Source organism: Folsomia candida, unplaced genomic scaffold (assembly GCF_002217175.1).
Source record: "Folsomia candida strain VU population unplaced genomic scaffold, ASM221717v1 Fcan01_Sc047, whole genome shotgun sequence".
In the NCBI taxonomy this organism is placed as follows: Eukaryota; Metazoa; Arthropoda; class Collembola; order Entomobryomorpha; family Isotomidae; genus Folsomia; species Folsomia candida.
This window is the reverse complement of record NW_019091239.1, coordinates 482,207-498,348: the sequence shown is the minus strand read 5'-3', so window position 1 is coordinate 498,348 and position 16,142 is coordinate 482,207. Positions and strand designations below refer to the sequence as shown.

At 35.9% G+C, this 16,142-nt stretch overlaps 2 protein-coding genes and 1 long non-coding RNA gene across 4 annotated transcripts; 1 reads left to right on the top strand and 2 right to left on the bottom strand.

Annotated features, from left to right (window-relative positions):
• Positions 1-2,396, top strand: LOC110861920. Of its 2 annotated transcripts, XM_035845118.1 has the most exons (4): positions 1-18; positions 235-373; positions 1,018-1,351; positions 1,997-2,396. In XM_035845118.1, exons 2-4 carry the CDS (start codon positions 277-279, stop codon positions 2,322-2,324), a joined length of 759 nt encoding a protein of 252 aa, XP_035701011.1. In that variant the 5' UTR covers positions 1-18; positions 235-276; the 3' UTR covers positions 2,325-2,396. The 2 variants fall into 2 exon arrangements, with proteins under 2 accessions (XP_035701011.1, XP_021966747.1); XM_022111055.2 differs by lacking the exon at positions 1-18 and having other exon boundaries at positions 37-373.
• A 2,663-nt stretch (positions 2,397-5,059) lies between these two features.
• On the bottom strand, positions 5,060-8,424 carry LOC118433324. The gene is made up of 4 exons (XM_035845128.1): positions 8,236-8,424; positions 6,586-7,822; positions 5,738-5,874; positions 5,060-5,480 (listed from the first exon to the last, which is right to left on the bottom strand). Exons 2-4 carry the CDS (start codon positions 7,595-7,597, stop codon positions 5,373-5,375), a joined length of 1,257 nt encoding a protein of 418 aa, XP_035701021.1. The 5' UTR covers positions 7,598-7,822; positions 8,236-8,424; the 3' UTR covers positions 5,060-5,372.
• A 293-nt stretch (positions 8,425-8,717) lies between these two features.
• LOC118433336 lies at positions 8,718-11,465 on the bottom strand. Its single transcript, XR_004833326.1, has 2 exons — positions 9,567-11,465; positions 8,718-9,494 (listed from the first exon to the last, which is right to left on the bottom strand). It is a non-coding gene; the product is annotated as an uncharacterized LOC118433336 (long non-coding RNA).
• Positions 11,466-16,142: the final 4,677 nt, after the last annotated feature.

The following is a 16,142-nucleotide window of genomic DNA, read 5'->3' as shown; positions in this document are numbered from 1 at the left end:
GCATGTAGATAGTGGCAGGTGAGTCATTTTCGTTTCAAGTGTACTTACTGTAGTAAGATTGCATCACAAACGAACGTCTGGTAGAATTTTATTTGTGCCGTTGCAAATATATTTTGAACAAGGAGAAAGTTCACGAAAATATTTATTTGGTGCATAATTGTGATTGTGACCGGTTAACTAGACATAATTTCTTGAGCGACATTTTAACTAAATTGGATAATTAAATACTTGTAGTTGGAATGAACCATTTTGTGGAGGAGATAACGTAAATTAAGTATGTCACCAATCTCAAAAATATTCCAACTCTGCTCAATCGCATGGATTTCTGTGGTAACTTGTGATTCCAATTCGATAAGCGAGACAAAGTTTTCAGGTAAGTGGTGTGGAAATTTGTAAAATTATGAAAATTTGGTATTCACAATTGACTTTAGTATCGTAAAATAGTTTACGAAGAACAAACAAATGGGAAAGCTTAGGAAAAATTGCGTTACTAAGGTTTTTACGATTTTTACGAAGCTTTGCTCCCTATTTTATCTTCGCTAACTATTTTTACGATACTTGATAGAACTAATTAATATCATAAATGTTAAAATTCAAAGTTTTCAGAGTTAAGTACGTATTTAATATTATTGTTGTATTAAAGACTTGAGATTTTTGGAAATGATTCAATTTTCGGGGTTAAATTGATCATTTTCATATCGAATGCATATGTAATTGAAAATCTAGTGTAGTCACAGCGGTGTTGATTTTGTTTTGATATTTCTACCGCTTGGTATTAAAATTAAACGGATCTGTAAAAATTTGCTGCCGAAATGATAAAAATTTAATACCGAGCTATTAAGTACTACATACCTATACATATTTACACGGTATTGCTTATCAATATCACTTTGGCAGAGTCCTATGAATATCGATTGGTATGATTTTAATACCGGATTTCTAAGAGTGTATCACTTATAGTCGAAAAAAGCTTCTAAATATACATTTCGGAATTTTGACTTTTCCTAAAAATTTCAGATTCTCTGACAATTCCTACTCAAGAAATTGAGTCAACTACGCAGGAAGCACCTGCCCAAAATGGGTACAACTTTATGGACAACATTTTCATAAAATTTCCCTCCTTGTGGAAACATATCAACACGAGTACGACGGATTCGGGGACGAGCTACTATTTCCGGACTAATTTCAACTCGTCGAAATTCAACAATTACCTAGAGCCAGATCTGGAGCACAGACAGATTTACTACCAGGATGGAATTGGGTACACGTATCAGCGAAACCCGATCGAGTCGAGGTCGCCACTTCCGGCCTATGCTATCCTACCAATTATCGTCATTATCATCCTCCTCTGGTGAGATTAAGTTTCTGAATGATTTTTCGAAAGTTTAGATAAAATATACATGTTTGTATGACAATGTATTATGGTACGCTGAGCGTACCCACGTCAACTATCGCAAACATACTCTACAAATTGAGAATAAAAACATAACGTGCCGAGATTTCGAAAAAGTTTGCTATATAGGAAACGAATGAATTTTTTTACCCAACAATTATATGTTTTTAATTCGTAAAATTAATTAACAAAGTCTTCATCGCCTCCACTGGATTCTAGAAATCCATGGAAGCAACATAAAAAAGTATTTAGGAGTATCATTAGATTTGCGAGTTTAGTTTGCGAAGTTGTATTTTGCAAATCTCCTTACAACACAAACTTTATACAGAGCATCGCAAGTTTGCTAAATTAGCTGCGAATTGAGATGAGAAATAATATTTTGTAGTGAAAACGCTCACGATTTCGCTGCTGATGTACATAGATAGAAAGACTTAAAAGTAATAATTCTGCAGCTTTTTGTAAATTGTCGGCACATTTTTTTTCGAAATTTTGATTCTTCAAGTGTAAATTTATTTCTGTATTTAATAGAACAACAATTTTTTTACATATTTAATTTTATACGAATGTGTAAATGGAAATGATAAAAATTTTCATTTTTTTCAGGAAACGTTGCCGACGTCCACCCACCAACAGACCTTTTCTTCCACGACACTGTACAGAGCGCGACCGCGCAATTTCCACATATTTGCGCACGCTTGGTCGACGGGATGGAATTTCTCCACAAAACCCGATTGTCACCGGACCCACGACAATATTTGCACTATCGGGTGGACAAATTTGGCTCGGTGATGGGCCCAGTGCTAATCGCGAGGTGGATAACAAACCTCCCCCAGAATATTGGGAAACCGTGGGGAAGGAAACGACCGAAATTGCACCCCCGACGTATGAAGATGCCGCCAAAAATGAGCAGACCGAGGTGAAAATTGTGTGATAAAGGTGTGATTGTTGGATTTGAAACGAATTAATAAATTGAATACTCGATAATATAATTAATTAATGCAAATTGTCTTGCACATATGTATTAATTTATTTATGTACAAGCATCCCATGATAATTTCCCTGTCATATGTATGTACATATCTATCTATGTATGTATGTACATATGCTAATTTGCATAATGTATTCGTATCCTATTTATATTGGCAAAAACAATTCGATTACATGACAAATCAAACGCAATAATTTGTATTCCATTCCATTGGAGGGTGCGGCTTGGAATGGTAAAATTCGTGCAAATAAAACACACCCAATGGGTGTGTAGCATAGCCGTTGTGGTGTATATGTATGTATATGTATACAAATATTCATGTACATATGCAGATATTTGTGTATGTAAAGCAAATAATTATATAACTATTTATGTATTTACATTGTACATATGTACCTATGTATGTGCCCCTATTACGGGATTACATAACTTAACCACTAAAATATGGGTCGCGTACATTCATACACAACTAAATAGATATGCACTGGATACGTTATCCGGAAACAATTGCCAAATTCTGAACCAATTTTTCAAACCACCAATATTCTAGTTTTGTAAGCGTAGTACAAATATTTTTCGAGTTGTAAAATATCTTACGTAATATTTTGAAAATCTCATTGGTTATTAATTCACCAAACTTGCTTAACCATAATTTCTTCTCTACCTACAATTTAAATTTGATCAATGTATTTAAACTGCGTTGACTTTATATATATGTATGCTCCAATTTTATTCTTTGTTCATAAAGACTAGAAAAAATACAGTTCTCGGTAAATATCCAGAATGCGTACATTTCTTAAGTCCAGGATTCAAACTTTCACCACGTTCGAAGCCTTGCCGCATTACTTAAAATTTATTGGAACCTTTGTCTACCACCAATATTTAACCTGGGATAATAAAAATCAGCACCCAACGCCAACTCCGAAAATTAAATTGATTCCGTGGTACGTTCAATCCGTCCTCGTTCTTCTCATGGCTTGTGTCGTCGCGGTGAAAGCTATCTCGGAAATTTTGGCGTACACCAAAGATCCGGAAATTACGGTCATCACGTGGTTAATGTTTGTCCTGTATGAGGGCATGTTCGTACTTTGTGTAGCAAATATTTGGACATATCTCTTCAAAATGCACGAATTTTGCTTCGGACTACCAAATCTTTGGAGGATGAAGTACGCAGCGGATGCCGTAATTAGACCAAGTAAGTGAAAGCATATGTACAGGCATGTTCAAACGATATGTATTCATTCAAAATTATAATATAATAATATAATAATAATTTATTCAATGAATAATTCTTACAAGGCTCATGGCCCATAGAATTACAAGTTAATTCTCAGCATGTTTAACAATATAACAGGTTACATTGTATCAACTACAAATTTCAAACGAACAATTTACGACATAACATCATAACCGCAGAATAACAAGTTGCATCCCAAATTCGCCTTCTTTGTTGAATTGCTGAATATACCCACGTAAATCTAGAATTATGTAGGATTTTGTCACATTTTCAATAATTTTTCAGGTTCAGAAAACTTCAAGTTTGACTTTGTGGGTCTAATCTTTCACGGACTGATCCCTTCCGCCGTGACCTGTCCAATCACCGTGGCCGCGCTAACATTCCACCTTGAACGAGACGATCCCACATATCACATTTATCGTCACGTTACATTCCTCCCCCCTTATTTACAGTTATCCGTACGCGTCGCCACCATGTTCTTCACATGCTTACAGTGTGTCACAGTACTATTTTTAAGCACAATATTCTGTCTCACCATCGTCGAAGCCTTTCTCACGTGTCAAACCACGTTAGTTTCAAGTTCTACGAAAAATTTGTTCAATTTTGACACAGATTTTGCGAAATATCGACAATTGACCATTCTTGCCAAGGTTACGAACGACATTATGTACTACCCGATACCTGTCGCTTTTCTGACCATATTGCTATGCTGCATAGTGTGCGGGCACATGTTGCTCAAGTTGACGGGCGTTGTCCCAATCGAGTTGACATTGTTGGCAGGGATCGTCCTGACCATTTTGATCTTGATTCTGCTCTATGTAGTGCGCCAATTTGGAGATGTATTTTACCAATCTAGTGACATTATTAGGGCGTGGAAACTTAGGGCGGCGGGAGAATCAAAATGTAGAACTAGGCAGGTTCAGAGTTGTAGAAAAGTGACGATAGAAGTTGGGCCGTTCTTCTTTGTGAGGAAAGAGACGACATTGAAAATGATTTCGGAGATAGCGTATTACACGATTTCGCTCGTAATTTCGGTTTAATTTAAGGGTTGGTAATAGTTTTATTCTAAGTGGTGAGTTTTCATCACCGAAACGGTTTATATTTTTCACTATGCCGTGATGCCCGTTTTCACCGTGCCGGTTAAGTCATATACCTATTTACATATGCCCTCCGTTCGGTGATGATTCAATACCATTTCGCTAAGACTGTAGGTGAGAAAAATTGTTAACAATTTGTACAACATCACCCTTGCTAACGTGTCAAAATGTGAAAATGTGGTGATATCCGTAAATAATTCCACTGTATCTCCCGAATCCTATGCAATTTCGCTAAAATTACTTATTAGTCTAGAATATACTTGTGTGCAGAGGGCCGTGAAATGTATGTAGTTTGAAAACCGAACGAGTCAACTATGTAATAAATTCATTTGTACAACATGAAGTAACGTAAATTAAAATGAGATTTATTCAATAGTTAACCTACAAACTGTTTAAAAGCATAAGCATTTCAAAAAGTACTTGAATGGTATGGAATAAAAAAACATTAAATTAATTCATATGAAGAAAAATGCAAGGATTTTAAGGACATCGCATTTCTTGTAAATGTGACACTAACTTCCAGAATGCTTATTCCTTCATCAGGAGGTCTTTAAATTAATTAAACTTGTGGTTGAATTTCTAATTTTCAAAGTTACAAATTTTTGCAGTAAGAAGCTCTAACTTTATCGTTCCCCGGTAAAATAATTTAGTACAAAGTCAAAATTCGAAGCGGTTCTTATTCGGAATTTGCTGAAATATCTTAAACCTCCACATTTTCTTTGAGTCGATGAGTTTCCACATGTCTCTGGCGGATTTGTGGGTACACTGGAAGCAAAATGAATATTGGTAATAATATATCGAGGGTATTCATGATTCCTTCGTGTCCTTAGTATTCTTCGTATCGTAAAATAAGTTACGAAGCTTACGAGATTTTCTCAGCGTGGTAAGATTTTGCCATCGAAAATCGCGTTGATAAGGTCACGACATGAAGAAATAATGAATACCCTCATTGTAATATCGAATTCCTCAACATTATGTACATACTTATGTAAATGGAGTGTAGTGCATAATGAATAACTTACATAAAAGTTTTGAATTTCAACCTCGTCCATTCCATCCAACGCGAGGAGCAGTTGTTTAAACAGGTCCATCTCGAACTCGGTCAAATCGGATGGACAAATAAACCAGTAGTATGTCAACATTCTCAACGTTTTCAGCTCTAGTTTAGATCAGCATAAAATTAACAATAGCATTTAATCAGCGATAAAATAGAAGTCGGTCAGTTTGGCGAAAACACTTTTGGAGAAAAAATTTCGCCATAAAAAACCCCATTTGGCGAAAAACAAATTTGATGCATTTTTCAGTACATTACACTTAATGTTTTTAAAGTACCTTTTGGCGAAAATTATGTTGCATTTGGCAAAAATGAGGATTAGGCATATGAAAATGGTCACTCATGAAGATCTCCATGACTCATTTCATGCTATTTTTTACCACATTGGCGAAAAAGTTTTTTTCGCCAAACGACCGTCAATCGATGAAATAGTAACTAGGTATTCATACGTTTAGATATGATACACATATGTAATGCTTCATTAATAGATTTACATATGTATGTATGTATGTATGTACACTCTAAAAAGTATAGTTACGATTATAACCGCAAAGTTATAAACACATGTATATGACTCTACCGCCATGGTTATAAATTTCTCACCAACTGGTTATAAATCTATCCCCAAAATTTATGACCAGTCGGTGACAAATTTATAACCATGGCGGTAGAGTCATATATCTTTACTTTCTGGTTATAAGTGTAACCACATTTTTTAGAGTGAATATTGCATTAGACATATTAGCCAGAAGAGGGTTCGAGGTACATGCATGCATACATATTGCCTACCTACAATTTCATAAATCTGTCACCCACCTTTACACAATTTCAAGCAATCCAACACAGGCTGAAGGAAGTCTTTAGCTTCCTTCGGATACATTGGCAGTCCTAATTTCAAGTGTTTCAACCGTCTCCAACCCCCACACGTGTTAAGCACCACGCCCAACTTCATCCCACTCTCCTCCCCGCGGTCATCCTCGATATTATACGTGTCCACCTCAAACCTCTCCAAGTTGGGAAACGCTGTCTTCAATCCGGCAAAAAGAATGGCGTCATGTATCTCAAAGATCTTCAAAGTCTTCACATTCCCCAAAATCTTCCCCGCGGTGACAATAGCTTGCAAAATTTCGTGCAAACGTGCAGAATTTGTTGATTCTGTCTGTCCAATCACCAGCGTTTTCAGGGCGGGCATTTTCTCAAAATCTTGAAAGACGTCGTCACACTGAAAAACGTCGATCAGCAGGTTTCGATACTTTTTCAATTTTGGCATTTTTCTTGGCAACCGGAATTCTTTCCTTATCCAGGTTTTCGAACCGGAGATGGATTTCCGTCGATCGTATTCGCCAAAACATAGACTGACCAGTTCACCACCAACCTGATACAGCACACGTGACAGGTCTGCCGGGTCAAAGCGACCGATCTCAGCTGCGTCGAGGTTATCCAGGGAGATCGTTAAGTACGAGAGAAATTTAGAATTTTTAAAATCGGGATAGATTCCCCATGTAAACGTGACCTCCTTTAAATTTGGCGAGGCGCTGATAACGATCTGAGCAAAGTTTTGAAGAACATGTATCGGCGTCTCCGATGCAGAATTGAGTACAAACGATGTCAACTTTGGTTTTGGTGGTAGCGACTTGAGCAAAAGGTTGTAGAGATTGGGATTAATTTGGCAATAAATTTGCAACTCTTTCAAATTCGTGCAGCCTTTGGTTAAGATTTGATGAATACATTTGAAGTAGTGTTCGTTATCGAGGGAAAGCTCCAAAATTTCCACGTTATCGCTAAACTTATCACAAAAATGGGTAAGCTTGCAGGTGATGTCGTACATACCCTGGGAGCCATGCCTGGCGCTTATATGTTTCGCAAGCCGGGCATCGGCTGAGGAACATAATTCGTAAAAGGACAGAGGGTCCCCATTTTTGTCATATTTGGCGTCCAATCTTAAAGAGAGTCCTGTATTTGGAAGGGAGAGGACGATTTCATTCCAGAATTGGCAAACAAGTCGTGCAGTTTTCAAGGGGGCGGAGGTCTGGGTAAATATTTTGCTCAAAATCTGGAAATTTTAAATATTTTAATAATTAAAAATTTAACATTATTGTGTATTTATTTCAGATGTGTAGTAGTCATCTACTTTGTGGTACCCTAAATCCCAGATTTTGAAACTCAAATGACCCCCACATCAAATTGAAGGTCATTGAAGATCATTTGTACACACAAATTTACACCTTTTTCAGGAAAAATTATAATATGCACAAAAATCAGAAAAATGTGATTTTTGTACATATTTTGAATATGGATATTGGAGATTTATATTCTTTGGATATGTATGCATGTATATAGGATCATGACAAATTGTGCGAAACATTCGAATTTTGATGTTCTTAAGTACTTTGCAACAACTGAGATTTGAAGGATATTTTAAGATACGGGATTGAAAATTTGCAAGACTGAAAATATTTGGCTTACGATCGGATTATTTAGTGCGGTTTCCTCTACGCTTCTTTCCTCTGGTGGAGATTCGGGGAGAAATTGTCGGGCGATACGAGCAACCGAATTTTATTATTTAACAATGTTTATTAAGTATTAATCAATACATATAATGCGATGACGCCAGCGGTCACGCTCCGATTTTGACGGAACCATGACAATTATGTAACCTTAGATAAATAGTTAAACACGTGTTTCAGGATTTTTCATAATGCTCCCTTTAAACGAATTTATGACGCAATCCGTAAGCGACGATCTGTATTTCTCTCCATCGCGAGAATAATGTCATGGTAAAAATGGAAATTCTCGCTTACGGATTCCGTCATAATTTCGTTTAAAAGGAGCATTATGAAAAATCTTGAAACACGTGTTTAATTATTTATATAAGGTTACATAATTATCGTGGTGTCGTCAAAATCGGAGCGAGACCGCTGGCGTCATCGCATTGTTAGATAGATAAATATGTATGATTTTGTATTTCCATTTATAATATACATACTTTCAATAGCAAATACTCTGTATTGAGACAATCCACGGAGTGATGTTCTAAAATCAGTAAATTCTGTAAGCTTGCACACTAATAAAAAAATGTACAAATATTTCTAAGCAGAACTTGAAAATTTTTATAAGCTTGCTTAGATCAAGGGTGTATTTTATTTTACAAAAGTTGGCAAAATTATTGTACAAAACGTACATATTTTACAAAGTTACCAATCATTGCGTGAATTGCGTCATTATTTATATCTGAATGGTCTTACCAAGAATTAAAGTTTAATAATATTCAGATTAGTGAAACTAATTAATTTTAATTTATTTGAAATAAGTGGAAATACATATATTCCTACTTTTTTTATTCCCTTCAAACGAGAACACATGTTCAGTGTTGACTTGATTGTTTATCTACATTTGAGGGCTCGACATTGTGAACCTTTTTATTTGGGACCATGCATGATGGATTTGATTACGAAATACGGGTACATATTTATGGGGTTTGATTTCAAAGACCATGTTGACTTTCCAATGATATTGAGCATAATTACTAGGCACATTGCAGGGTAAAAAACATTGTCACCTGCCTTATGCATGACCCCCTTTACATGATTTTCCGGGAAGATTATGTAAAGGGAACGTTGGGTACATAAATGCAGAATGGCAGACCCTTATTATGCAGTTAGAAAGACTGGCCAAACTCGCATGCACTGCGAGGGTAGGGTACATATTTTATATTTCCGAACTTTCTGAAATTTCAAAAATGTATTTAGTTACTTAGTATTCTAAAACCGTTTGGTCAACAAAAATTGAGAACACACAAAATAAATTCATCCACGCCGACGGCAGTCTTAAGGTCAGTTGGATGGATGGATTCAGCTTATTTCTTGAACTTTTTCAGGCAAACGCCTATAAAGTTACATTCAGTGGTTGATCAATTCAATTACATGATAAACAAGTTACAAATCGTTACGTCAAGTTTCATATCACAATCTTACGTACAGTTACGAGATCTTAAATGTTATAACATTACAACGTAATATATACAACAGCGTAACTGGAGACGTGTGCTTTAATTATAGCTAAAGTCCAATTCTTATTCTCAACGAAGTGACGTGGTGGTGCGAAGTTGCTCATAATGTCGGTACAAATCACATTTTGCAAGAATACATATTCATGTAGGTTAAGTACGTATGTATCTACGTAGGGGTAGGCGTTATTCAGACGGTGTTAGGTTGCACATTCCAGACATGGTGAGGTCAGAATCCCAACAGAGAATGATCCACCCCCAGCTTCCGACAGAAATGATGCATGCCAGGTTCCATGGGTGTGACCAGGCGTCCTCAGAGACCCGATGGTTCCCAGCGGGTGACCCATTGGGCGTCCCCTCAAGGTCGAGGTGTGGAAGGCAAGGCGTCCCTGTCCCCGCCACACCCAAAAATATATCACGGTTTGTAGGACGGCAGCCAGGGAAGATAGAAGTGATGCGACGTATGTAGTTGACAAGAGTTTTTTACAATACAACAATTTGATAACAATTTTCGAATTCAGTTATAAAGATACATGAATATTCAACGTATTAACAGGGATTAATGGGATACATTTCTCACCAGCTTTTATGAAAATCTCAAGTTCAAAATTGATAACACAGTTGGAAATGTACAAACAGTTTCGTAGTATATTATCGACAAGATAACAATTGCAAAATTTTCAAACAGTGAGTAATTTCTTAATTAATTAAATATTCCCACTTATACAGTCGAGGAGAGCTGAAGATAGAGCAACCTCACACCACCACGTCTCGCATACGTCTCCTTAAGGTCAGTTCTCGTCCTGTTCAATAAGGATCTGTGATCCTCTGTATCCAAAGTGTGAATTAGATTGAAACTGTTCAAAAATTTCTTTAAGGTTATAGTTAATAATGATTTGGTGTGACATGCATGTAAGTATTTTACCTTTATTTAATGTCTTGAATGAAATTCAACTTTCCATACTTTATTGTTACGTTACCTTTTGATACTGCGAACTATCGAATAAAACGATCTATAGTTTTGTAGTTAATAATTTCGAATTGAATTCTGATGATTCTGAAGAAGAAAATACACCACCTCTCAAAACGCAAAAACATATCCATAACTGGAAGAGGACAAAAACTTTTTATACCTTGGCCGAGGCAAAACTTTATATTAAAAACCGTGGCCTTGAGTCTATTAACGCCTTAAAGAAAGATGGCACTTATCGCGAACGTGTACCACTACGACAATTTTTCGGCAGAGAGTCCAGACTACAAGTGCTTTAACTTGTCACCGTCGTTGTCTAATTCACTAATTTCTAAATCATACACCTGGGCAAGAGGTAAGAAAGGACTGTGATTTAGAATCATTATTGTGACTTTTTTGTAGAAGTTTTGAAAAATTCCAACACTAAAGTTTGGTATTGGACAAAATACGGTTTTACATGAATTTTAATTCTAGGATTTTTGATTTTTTTAAGCCAAAATGAACATTGCCGACGATCTTGGTTGGGGTTGTGCTACTGGGATTTTTCGGGATTAATGTAATTCCCGGGAAATGGGATCCCGAGATTTCAGAATTTTCCAATTTGTCGTTCACAATTTGAAATTACTGCTACTTATTACCGGGTTTTCTGGTATATCATTGGTGTTACTTCACGAGTCATGGTAATGGACCTCATGTCGAAAATCGATTTTTTCGAAATCATTCAAGTATGTGTTAGAGGACCTTAAAATGTGCCGAAAAATCATTTTCCCCGAATTTTTAAAGTTTCAATAGAGCTGATAGGAGGGGGTGTGGCTTCCGTTGAGATACCACCTTTTCGCAGCCGCTATTGCGCGCAGGGACTCCAAATTTCACATGTGGGTACCATGGGCCAATACAATTGCGGGTCTTTTTCTCTTTTTTTGAAATTAGGTCACGATGACCGTTTTCAGGTCAAAATTTACCGCATGTCAAATGAGTATGAAAACTTCAGGTCGCACATAACCCCACAAATGGGGTATCATTGGAAAGGTCTCGGCAAGAGGATTAAGAATATATCTACTTTATGGGGTCTGGGACCACTCCCTGGAGTTCCAGAGGCAGAACAATATTTTTGCGTTTTTGCCATCTATTTCTATGTTACCTCTCCTATCTGCCGCTGTGTTAAAATCTGGGAAATTGAAAATCCTCATTTTTCTGCCAGGGGATGGTCATACACCATACAAAGTATATATATTCTGAATCCTCTTGCCAAGACCTTTCTGATGATGCCCCATTTACGGGGCTATGTGAGACGATTTACAAAAAATTAGATATTATGCACATTTTGACCTAAAAACGGTCACTATGACCTAATTTCAAAAAAAGAGAAAAAGACCCGCAATTGTATTGGCCCATGGTACCCACATGTGAAATTTTGAGTCCCTGCGTGAAATAACGGCTGCGTAAAGGTGGTATCTCAACGGAAGCCACACCCCCTCCTATTAGCCCCATTGAAACTTCAAAAATACGGGGAAACTGATTTTTCTGAATATTTTAAGGTCCTCTAACACATACTTGAAGGATTTCAAAAAAATCGATTTTAGACATCAGGTCCATTACCATTTCTCGTGGAGTAACCCATTGGACAGTTTCGACGAAAATTTTTACTGATAATTTCCATTAAACTCTGAAATAAAAATTTTGGGAGACATTCGTGGCCAAAGTTTTCTAAGTCACGTGTTTGAATTTTATAGTTGGGTGCAAAATTTTATTGCAACTTTCTTATTTCCAAATTTAAATGTCAGATTATCCTTTGAAGGAGCAAATGAACTTTATTCTCGGCATAATTAGAGAATCTGAAATCAGCTACAGTGCCCGTTTAGTGCTCATTTCCAATATGTTGGACCGTAATTTCTAATAGACGAATTTGGGTGTAGAACCAGGTAATTTGTATATTTGAAATTTGAAATTTTGAAATTCCCAAAGTAGAACTACTTTTGGAATTTCAAAATTTCAAGTTAAAATAATTTTAAAACACGCAGCCCTGCTTGTGCAAAAATTATGTATGTACATATTTACATACCCCAAAAACTTAAATAATAGCCGGGGGCTACTATTTACAAAATTATAAAAATACAGACGGCTACTATTTGAGTTGTTACGGTATGTACAAATCTTGCCCGTTGTGTACAATTTAAACAACTGCACCTTTTTGTACTTCCCAAAATGACCAATTTCATGTTATAAAGTAATATTTAAATTTCATGAAAAATCCTGAGAGTTTGTTGAGACAAAACAAAGTGAATCAAATTAAGCATTTTTTTATTATTTGCCCCCGCATTGTTGTATGATTGGTATATTTTCACTTTCACTAAAATTTAGATTATAAAATCAAAGTTACCAAATTTTACCATGGATTTTTATCATAATGACATGGTAGTGGCGAGTGGAAGAGCTAGTAATGGACCCATGCCAACGTGAAATTTTGTGCATTTTTAGACTGGATATTATATTTATTGAATTCTTATTGAATTTGTTTCAAACCCTAATCAGATTACGAGTTAATCGCGGTGGCCAAAAAACTAGTAATCGTTTCTTGTCTTCGCTCACAAGCTGCAAATATCTGGGAAGGCTGAACTAGAAAATTTTTTATGCTTGTTAAAAAAAAATATATTTCCGTCTCAATGTCTTTGAAAATTTCATTTCAAAAACGTTTGCATGACTTGGTGTTTGGAAAAATTTTGCAGGGCTCGAAATACATAACCTATTAATTTTGGTACAAGTTTTAAATATTTTAAAGTACCAGAAAAAGAACTTAGAAACCCAAGCCCTAGAAACGGGATGGGTTTGAACCCCCGATTTCTACGTTTCATGTGATTTTGAAAATTTTTCTCTCGAAGCAAAGTTGGAGTAAAACAATTAAATATTTTTTTAAGCAACACCAACTTGATCAGGTAAGTGGTAGTCTGAAAATGTCGCTGTAACAGAACAATGATTTAGTTTAGTTGAAAAATTAGCAGTTCATGAACCGACTATCCTAAAATTATAATTTTGTGCTCGAATTGTGCCCAGATAAATTACGCAGACATCAGTTTCAATCTGATTTTAAATGGTAATCAAGGCTATCGATGAAAAATGAAAATAAAGCATTCAAACATGAAAAATCGTGATTAATGCTATGTAAACGGCTTAAAAACTTACTCCTACTACAAAAGATTGCCAACGATGTCTGCATAATTTATCTGGGCACAATTTAAGCACATAATCATAATTTTAGGACAATCGGTTCATGAACGGCCAATTTTTGAACGAAACTAAATCATTGTTCTGTCACAGCGAAATTTTCAGACTACCATAAAGGTCGGAGTTAATAAATATGCCTCCAAAAACTATTAAGACTTCATGCTAGTTCCAAACTTTTTTACATAAAAAATGTTTTAAGATTGAAAGTTTTTGAAAATTGGAGTTTTTTAATTGATGAATAACATTCTGAACGAACGTGTTGTTTTTGAACTCGAATTGAAATAAGAAAGTTTACAGCGTTCGAAAAATTTTCATTTCGCTGAAAAATTTATTTAAGAACTCCTCCACTGACAAAAATATTTAAGTGCATTAAAGAAAATTCAAAAATTGTCCTTCCTCTTTCTGAGCGTGAATATGTAATTTAAAATTAGTCAGGTCAAAATTCGAGATAACTACCTAAGACCTTCTCCTTGTGAGAAGAGCGCAATTTTCACACCTCTTTTTTTCTTTGCCCAAGTCTGAAAATATTCTAGCCTAATCATCAATCCTTGTTAATGAACCAAAATAAAAATTTGTATGATAAGAAAGTGCAAAGGCCTAATATTTATACTTGCATTTATTGTAATGTGCGAAGCGAATCGTGAGAAGATCTAGCAAATAGATAAGTTTCAGGCAACTAAAACTTGGAGTGATTAAGCCAACTGTGTCCTTATCTGGTAGAACGTTTCTTGTAGGAACTTTTGACTTTATGAACAAGTTACCAAATTGTTAATTTCGATAAATTTCTGGAGTAGTCCAAGGCAAAAAATAGAATTATAACTGAAAATTACAAAAATGTAGACTTCATTGAAAATTCAGTACCTAACGTAATAACCGCTGATCCTTTAATTTAATTTCCCTTGCGCACCACGCTGATTTGATAACTATAATTGTATGTACATTTGGCAAAAATCAAACGTATTCAAGATGGGGGATTTGAAGCACCTCATCTGGCAATTTTTTTTAACGAAAAAATCAAACAAACCAAGTTTTTACGATACAGTTTCCCACGAAGACGCATAGAAATTTGATTTTTTTTAGAAACTCTAATATCAGGGTCCCCTAATTATAGCAACGGGTAGGAATGAAGTGGATTTCCCCTATTTTGGCTAATTTTAAATTGTTCAGAAATAAGAACATGGGAGCCATTGAAACTCATGCAAAAATAATCACAAATGAAAAAGAATTTTTCACCTACCAGCCAACTAGCTTTCAATTGGTACTAGAATTATCAGACCTCCATCAGCCTGGAAATGTATTTTTTGTAATATGTCTATTACCACATATCAGTTATTATTTCTTTTGTATGTATATTTCGATCTTTATATTTTCGCTACCTAAATTAGTTGATAATGTTTTATGTATCACAAAGCTTGAGCTATAAACCAAACAAATTATTTGTCGATGTGCAGAACGACTTAATTGTTCGTATAATCGATACAAATATGGATGCATAGTTTATAAAAAAATAAATATGCATTAGCGAAAGAAAGAAACCTACATAAGTTAAATTATATTGAAGAAATTCTGACAAAGCAAGCATTCAAAATAGATTGATACTGCTAAAAAATTGCATCACAGGAGCGCCGCCGATATCTTACTAATTTCCAAGCTCGGACGCTGTATACCTATCCCCGTAATCAAAAATAGCCGTCAAGATCAAATGAGGATGGTCACGATCTAATTTTCAACATGGAGGTTTATTTAGCTTCGCCAAGTTAAATAAAGCTCCATGGCGTCAGCGGCTTAATAATGCTCCAGCGCTTTATTAATCTCCAATGGTGCTAGAATAATCTCCGCGGGCGCTTTTAAGCACAAGCGTTATGAGCTCTTTCGTAAGCGTATATTTGCTCGAACGATGCGATCCCTGCAATCATCCCTGAATTTAAGGGTTACACCATAGCTGCCCATCTGACGTATCGAGCGGGGGGGGGGGGGGAGGGGTGTTAATGATAATCTCGTTAGATTGGCGGACCTTTTTTTTTTAGGGTCCGCCATTTTCCGGGACGGGCTGTACTCCGGTTCCCGGGACAGACACAGAAATCGAACCCACGGTATATAACTTACATAAAGGTTTGGACTCTTGCGGGAAACTTGAATGTGTGCATACGTGAAAAAAGTGCTCTGCTCCCAAAT

Coding starts and splice junctions, on each gene's coding strand:
- LOC110861920 (XM_035845118.1), top strand. CDS start 277: ATGTCACCAATCTCAAAAATATTCCAACTCTGCTCAATCGCATGGATT. Junction 374..1,017: donor AAGCGAGACAAAGTTTTCAG/GTAAGTGGTGTG, acceptor TAAAAATTTCAG/ATTCTCTGACAATTCCTACT. Junction 1,352..1,996: donor GTCATTATCATCCTCCTCTG/GTGAGATTAAGT, acceptor CATTTTTTTCAG/GAAACGTTGCCGACGTCCAC.
- LOC118433324 (XM_035845128.1), bottom strand. CDS start 7,597: ATGTACGACATCACCTGCAAGCTTACCCATTTTTGTGATAAGTTTAGC. Junction 5,875..6,585: donor TTGCTTGAAATTGTGTAAAG/GTGGGTGACAGA, acceptor GATCTAAACTAG/AGCTGAAAACGTTGAGAATG. Junction 5,481..5,737: donor TTGAAATTCAAAACTTTTAT/GTAAGTTATTCA, acceptor TTTTGCTTCCAG/TGTACCCACAAATCCGCCAG.